We start from the raw sequence: 7,358 nt of genomic DNA, 5'->3' as shown, positions 1-7,358 counted from the left end.
GGTAGTGAAACCCAAAAGCCACCTCTGTCATACAACCCTCCCTCCCACCCTGCAATCCACTGTTAAAATCTCTAGAGCTAAACCTCTGGTGAGGTATTCCCAGAGATGAAGGATGGGCGAGACTAAACGTAGCATCGTTCATGTTCCTCCCCACCGCGTTTCTCTGCACAAAATACTTGTGTTGACCTGCAAAGACTTCTAGGCGCTGAAGCATGAAACCCCTGAACAGATCCCTCTGACACACCACAAAACCTTTATTAGTGTTTATCAGTGACACAGATTACAGGAACCAAAGGCAATTAAATAACATTTAACTTTAAACTGACCACAGACTCAAGAAATACAAGTCACATTTGGCAAGGCAAACTTCTCAGTACACTGGGTTACTTAGGTTATTATTATACCATGAAAGAGGAATTTCCCTTACAAGGTTCTACATATTCAGGATATTATTATTAATTATTATTATTGTGTCTTTTAAACAGCTCCTTTGGCAAGAATTCCCATTTTTAAAGTTTTTATTATATAAAAATATAACCAATTTTCATTATGTACAAACATTACATTACACAATGTACAGGTTAAAAAACACTACAAAAAATTGCAGGCCATGGGTGAACCAAAAGCAAAAAAAAAACCAATGTAGAAAACATGAAAAAAAAATTAAATACTGCACATTTCATAAAAATTACATTAACTACAAACAATTTTTTTTGTTTGCAAATATCAAACAGTACCGACGTGATTGGAAATCTTTCCCAACGACTTCATTTTTAAGGCACATCTTGCATATTTACACGTACGACACCGGATCTGGTCAATAACTTAAAGGCTCTCGGGAGTGACCTACTCGTGTGTGCGCAGGGACGTGTGTGCTCGGGCAGGGAGCGTGTTGGGCTACACCTTCTCAGCCGTCTCAGTCTGGGGGCCCAGGTATCTAGTTGAGGGGGCTGGGTAGAGGGGCACCCCGATCTCCTGAAGGTCAGGGAGCCGTGCGGGGCGCGGCGGGGAGAGGAGCGTGATCGTCCGGTCAAAGTCCCTGTGCAGCACTTTCTCGTAGACGCTCTGAAGCCCCACTGTTTTGGGCAGCTGGGCTTGATAAAAGTTGTCCCTGCGAAGGGGATCCCTGGGCAAGGATGTGCTCTTGCAGAAGGTGGAGAGGGGTGCCGAAGGATGGGGAGGGGGGTGAGGGTTGGCTCGGCCGCAGGAGGGGCTCCAGCAGCGGTCCGAGTGTCCCAGGATCTTGCACTCGGCTGTGCATGCCCACAGACCTAAAGAGAGACAGAGGAGGGAGGAGAAACCTATCGTTACTGCAGGAATAAATCCACATCATTCGTAATCCTCAGAGTTATCAGTCATGGGATGGATGATTCAATGCATCGACTGTGGGAGTCAGGAGGTGATGCTCTATGGCACGGTGGAAAAAACATGCTTGGGAAGGTTATATTGTTTTGCTAGGGACAGTTCTCACAATCCTAACTTTAAGGGAAGCTTTTTGGGGAGGAAAAAAAAACCTAATCCCACAGCACTTCCAGCATCTGCTAATTTGTGCTGGGTGCTCAGTGCAGAAAGGATACAGCATCTAGCAGCCCGCTGCGGAGACACCGGCAGTTCGAGTCACACAGCATCAGGTTTCCCCCTCCAGCTGCCCTCCCAAATCACTGTGCCCCAAGGATGGGTCCCTCTGTCCACCTCCCTGTCCACCCATCCATCTGTCTGAAGGGGCCAGGTGGGAGCAGGGGCTGAGCCCTTACCGTTCTGCATGTGCGTGATGAGATCTTTCTTCAGAGCATCTCCGCTGATATCTGAGTCGCTGTCATTAAAATCGCTGTCGCCTTTGCCGCTGTCTTTGCCACTGAATTTCTCTGCCTCTCGGCCAGAGATGGTGTTGAACGAGTGCCCCTTCCAAATGGCCACGGGGGGAGCAGGCTCCTTGCTGTAGCTCGGAGCAGCAGCAATACCCTGCTGGGGTGGGGAGATCAAAGGAGATGTGAGAGAGAGAAGTGGTGGAGGGCAAATCAACATCAGAATCGCATCTCTGTGATTCACATCCCCCGAGATGCCTCCCCACCCTCTGGCCCCCTTTCTCACGGTGAGACCTTACCTCCCCATTTGGTCCTCTCAGTTTCTTCTGACCCTCGTAGAGGCAAGTGCTGTCCATGCCGCTCTCAGCAGTGGAAATCTCTTCAGCAGCTGGAGAAGGGTCGGGGCTGGTGAAAGAGGTTTTGCTGGGAAAGGTTCGTACCTCAAACACATTGCCCCGCTGGCTGCCCTCCTCTTGCCGGCCCTTCTCCAGGTGGGAGATGTCTATCTGGTCCTTCAAGGAAGTGTTGTTTTTGATCTCGTTCCCTTTCTTGCGCCTGTTGCAGGTGGTGGCGATGGTGATTATGGCCACCAGGAGGAGGGTGCAGCTGCCTGCCAGGACGATGATCACGATCAGAGGGATGTCCCACTGCAAAGCCTTTCCTTCCCAGGAGCTGGGCTTGGCTAGCTCCTGGATACTGGAAGGAGCAGTGGCGGTCACCAGGAAGTTTACTGTGGCGGTTGTGGCCAGTGGGGGTCTGCCATTGTCTGTCACGGTAAGGATGACCTTGAACAGCTGTCCTAACTCTTCAGAGAGGTCACCCCTCAGCACAATGTCCCCAGTACTTGGGTTGATGGTGAAAAGGTCCTGCTGGGGCTCTTCCAGGAAGGCAAAGGTAAGCTCGGCATTGGCCCCATCATCTGCGTCTCGAGCTTTGATCTGGGCCACCAGAGAGTCACGGGAGGTCTTGCTGGACACACCAATTTCCACCGTCCCATTGGTGAGCACTGGGTGGATGATGACAGGAGGGTTGTCATTCTGGTCCACCATCCTCACTTTGACAAGGGTGCTGCTGGAGAGCTGCGGAGACCCACCATCAGTGGCCTGGATCCTCAGATCCAACTGCTTGAGGATCTCATAGTTGAACGTCCTGAGAGCATAGATGGCCCCGGTGGCAGGGTCCACTGAGACGTAGGTGGAGATGGGGGCCCCCATGACCTGTGTCTCCAGGAGCCGGTAGGTGACCTTACCATTGTGGCCAAGATCGGGGTCACGGGCCACCACAGTGGTGATGTAGGCACCCGGAGGGTTGTTCTCTGGCACGGCCACCTCGTAGAGAGGCTTGGCAAAGAGTGGCGCGTTGTCATTCTCATCGCTCACCCGCACCGTGTACTGGCGGACGGTCTTGAAGGGTGGTGAGCCCAGGTCCTCAGCCACCACAGTGAGGTTGTACTCAGGGATGCGTTCGCGGTCCAGTGCAGCTGTGGTGACGATCATGTAGCTGTCCTCGTAGGCACGTTGCAGGGCGAAGTGGTCGTGGCCTCGGAGGCTGCAGCGCACCTGCCCGTTGGCACCTGAGTCACGGTCTGAGGCGCTGACAAGGGCCACGAAGCTCTCGCTGGCCGCTGCCTCGCTGACGTAGGCCACGCCAGCCGCGCTGGCGGCACCACGGAGGGCACTGATGCTGATGCGCGGCGCATTGTCATTGACATCAGTGAGGCGCACGATGACGGTGCAGGTGGCGGTGCGGGGGCTGGCGCCGCGGTCCTGGGCACGCACATCCAGCTCATAGGTGCGGGTGCGCTCATAGTCCACGGCGGCCTCCAGCGTGAGGCGGCCTGAGCGTGGGTCAAGGCGGAAGAGCCGCCGTGCCTCGGGGGGCACCTGGCTGCCGAAGGCATAGACCACCTCGCCATTGGGGCCCTCGTCAGGGTCAGCGGCATCCAGGTCGAGCAGCAGGGAGCCAGGTGGCGCGTCCTCGGGCAGTTCCACTGTGACTGAGCCCTGGGCAAAGGCAGGGCTGTTGTCGTTGGCGTCGAGGACACGGACGTGCACGGTGGCTGTGCCCGAGCGTGCTGGGCTGCCTCCATCCTTGGCCACCAGCTCCAGCGTGTAGGAGGGCTGCCGCTCACGGTCCAGCTCCTGGAGCAGCACCAGGTCAGCACAGCGTGCTCCATCTGCCCGTGTCTGTGCCTCCACACCAAAGTGGCTGTTGAGGGAGACCTGGAAGCTCTGGATGGAGTTGGAGCCCACATCCTCATCTACAGCCACCTCCAGCGGGAGGCGAGTGCCAGGTGCAGCGCTCTCTGACACCTCCAGCGTCATCTGGGCACGGGGGAAGCGGGGCGCGTTGTCATTGATGTCACGCACCTCGAGCTCCACGTGCACCAGGCGGTAGCGCTCCCGCCAGCAGCTCACCACGTCGAAGGCCAGGACGCACTGGGGGGCTTGCCCGCACAGCCGCTCCCGGTCCAGCCCCCCTTCACCGATGCTCAGCTGCCCGTCCTCCTCCCGCACCCGCACCAGCGAGCTGTTGCTGAACTGCCGCATCAGGCGGAAGCTCATCTCCCCCGGCGCCTTCACCGGCATCTCGTCGGCCAAGGTACCGATCACCGTGCCCGGCGCGCCCTCCTCGTCGGTGCGGTACCTCACCGTCTTGCAGTGGGACAGGGCCAGCAGGCAGGCGACGGCCAGCAGCCGCAGGGGGCTCATGGCACTTGCGCGGGGCTCAGCCCGACGGTGCGGTCCGGGGTGGTGATGCGCGGTACCCGGGGGGTGATGCGCGGTACCCGGGGTGCGGCTCCGCGCACCCTCCACCGCCGTCTGCGCCCCTCCGCGCCGCCGCACGGTCTTTCATAAACGGCGGTATGCAAATGAGCAGGCGGCGGAGCCAATGGGAGGCGGCGGGGCGCGGGCGGCTCCCCCCCTCGCCCCCCGGCGGTCCCCGAACCGGGGCGGCTCCGTCAGCCGGCGGGAGCGGGGGCGCGGGGCGCTCGCCTTTGTTTTCTTTAACTCTCCGGGGTTTGGGTTTTTTCCTTTTTTCCCGGCTTCATCCCCTTTCCCCCCTTTATTTATTTCTTTTTTTCTTTCTTTCCTCGCCCTCCCGTGTTTTCTGTCTCTCCGGAGGCGCGGCAACGGAGCTGGCGCGGGGAGCGCGGAGTAAAAAATGCGCAGAGGGGTTTGTTAATTGTGCCACAGGTCGGACAGGTGCCGTGTCGTGGCATGCCGTGCCGTGGCACGTCGTGCCGTGGCGTCCCGCGCGGGCGCGGGTGGGTGCGCGGGCGCGGAGCGGCGGCGGGCGCGGATTAGCGGGGTGCGGCGAGGGGGGGCGGGTGGCGGCATTCAGCTGCGCGCCCGGAGTGGTGTGTTACTCGCGTGAGAGCCTGTGATCAGCGCCGTAAGTCGCCTTTCAGGAAGTGTCCCCGCATGCTTTAGTATGCATGTCACCGCCCGGGTTTCTTAAGCCTGGGGCACTAGCAGGCGAGGAAAAAAAAAAAAGAGAGAAAGAAAGAAAGAAAAAAAAAAGTTCCAAATAGGATTTAGCATAAGCTTGAGGAGATTTGGAAAGGTTTCAAAGATCAGGCTGTATCAAAGGCTTATGAAGCCCTCGTTAGCTGTAGAAATATAATAGCAAGGCAGGCTATCCCATTCGAGGAACCAATGTCTGTATTATTTCACTATGACAGGCCAAAGGGAGAGAAAGTTGAACAGTTTCCACAGAGGAGTTGGACTAAGTTGAATATAATGAGCAAACGCCACATGTATCCATTATGTCCCCCTATTCATTCCCAATCACTGCCATAACTCTTTGACTAAACGATGATGAGCGCTGAATTACACACAATGCCCTGCTCATATTAAAATACATTTAAGACCTATCCCTCCTGGTGCCCTGCTACGCCTATTCACAGGATTTTCTTTTTGTCCTAATAGGGCCTCTCTGGGAAGCAACACCAGTCTCGTTCCAGAAGAACAAAATAACAGCATGAGGCTGAAAGCTGGCACGAACCGGGGGGAACGAAACCATCTGCCCTGCAAGGCACCGAGGCCCGGCGCGAAGCCCGGCGCAGCCTCCCGGCCCCGCGGTGCCTCGGCGGCCATGGGGAGGGCGGCCCCGGCCCCGGCCCAGGCCCGCAGGGAGGGGACCCGAAGGGGAGGAAAGCCGGGGATCCTGAGGGTCATCCGGCTCTCCGGGAAACTGCATGCCCTTCCGTCCCTCCTTCCCTCTTCTTCCTCCTTTCCCTTCTTCTCTCCTCCCTCCGTCCCTCCTTCCCTCTTCTTCCTCCTTTCCCTTCTTCTCTCCTCCCTTCCCTTTCCTTCTTCCTTCCCTCCTTTCCTCTTACTTCCCTCTTTCCCTTCCTCCTTTCCCTTCTTTTCTCTTTCCCTCCTTCCTTCTGTCCATCTTTCCTCCTTCCTCCCCTTTTTGCTTTCATCATTCCTTTCCTCCTTCCTCACCCTCTTTTCTTTCATCTTTCCCTCTTTCCCCTCATTTTCTTTCCCCCCATTTTCTTTCCCCCTTCCTTCCTTCCTTCCTTCCTTCCTTCCTTCCTTCCTTCCTTCCTTCCTTCCTTCCTTCCTTCCTTCCTTCCTTCCTTCCTTCCTTCCTTCCTTCCTTCCTTCTTCTCCTTCCCTCTTTCCATGACCCCACGAGATGCCTTTTAGAGGAAGAGGGGGGACAAACAGAATGGGGCTTCTCCACCCTCCCCCGCCCCGGTTTCCTTCGGAAGCCTCGGGTAGAAGCGCTCGGCTGCGCGTACGAAGGGATGAACCATCCCGGGGGGCTCCGTCCCCGGCTCCGTGCGGGGCCGCCCCTCGCACCAGGGGTACCCCGGCGCTGCGCGGGGCGCTGCGCGGGTCGTTGCGCGGGTCGTTGCGCGGGTCGTTGCGCGGGGCGGCACGCGAGCGGGGGGCGGCGGGCTGCCCGCAGCGCCGGCTTATGGAAATGGGATTTAAATCGCGCCTCAGCGCTGACGGCGGGGACGCAGGGAGGCGAGGGCGGGGGGAAGGCTCTGCCGCCAACAAAAGCGCCCCAAACGCCTGGTTTCCATACGAAAAGCCTCCGCGCAGCTCCTTTCTCCCGCCCGCGGGAGCGCTGCGGATGGATGTCTGGCGGGGGCGCGGGGGGAGCAGCCGGGCCGGGCCGCCTTGGGCCGGGTCGGGGTCCGGGGTCTGGGGTCCGGGGTCGGGCTGCCCGCCTGGGAACGGAGCCACCGGCCGGGAGCGGGCAGCGGGCAGCGAGGCGGCCCCTCGTGTATAACAGGATTATCTTTGCCATTTCAAGTTCCATACAGCATGTAATTTATTTTTAATTAGGATTATATCGAGCAGGGAAGGAGACCAGACCTTTCCCCCCGCCCTCCACCTCCCCCTCCCCGCAAAGGCACGGCTATTCCACTACGAGCTCTTATTCTTTATTAAAAAAAAAAAAAAATAAAAAAAATCAATCAATCAATCGATAAACCAGGACCTACATTCACCTCCTACGTACTTTGCAGGAGGAAAAGGTGCAAAGGGCTGTATTTTCAATGTGTGCCGAAGTATCCACATCAGGGGA

General features: G+C 57.3%; 1 protein-coding gene across 1 annotated transcript; it reads right to left on the bottom strand.

The window, feature by feature from the left end:
- Positions 1-897: 897 nt before the first annotated feature.
- On the bottom strand, positions 898-4,516 carry PCDH8 (protocadherin 8). Its single transcript, XM_065657919.1, has 3 exons — positions 2,105-4,516; positions 1,755-1,965; positions 898-1,271 (listed from the first exon to the last, which is right to left on the bottom strand). Exons 1-3 carry the CDS (start codon positions 4,514-4,516, stop codon positions 898-900), a joined length of 2,997 nt encoding a protein of 998 aa, XP_065513991.1.
- Between the last annotated feature and the right edge of the window lie 2,842 nt (positions 4,517-7,358).

Source organism: Caloenas nicobarica, chromosome 1, assembly GCF_036013445.1.
Source record: "Caloenas nicobarica isolate bCalNic1 chromosome 1, bCalNic1.hap1, whole genome shotgun sequence".
In the NCBI taxonomy this organism is placed as follows: Eukaryota; Metazoa; Chordata; class Aves; order Columbiformes; family Columbidae; genus Caloenas; species Caloenas nicobarica.
The sequence above is the reverse complement of the archived record's forward strand: the minus strand, read 5'-3'. Positions and strand labels throughout refer to the sequence as shown.

What these genes read in the sequence shown, in the direction of transcription:
- PCDH8 (XM_065657919.1), bottom strand. Translation starts at nt 4,516, where the DNA reads ATGAGCCCCCTGCGGCTGCTGGCCGTCGCCTGCCTGCTGGCCCTGTCC. An exon ending in TGAGAGGACCAAATGGGGAG is followed by an intron (nt 1,966 to 2,104) that starts GTAAGGTCTCAC and finishes TCCCCACCCCAG; the next exon opens with CAGGGTATTGCTGCTGCTCC. An exon ending in CATCACGCACATGCAGAACG is followed by an intron (nt 1,272 to 1,754) that starts GTAAGGGCTCAG and finishes GTCTCTCTTTAG; the next exon opens with GTCTGTGGGCATGCACAGCC.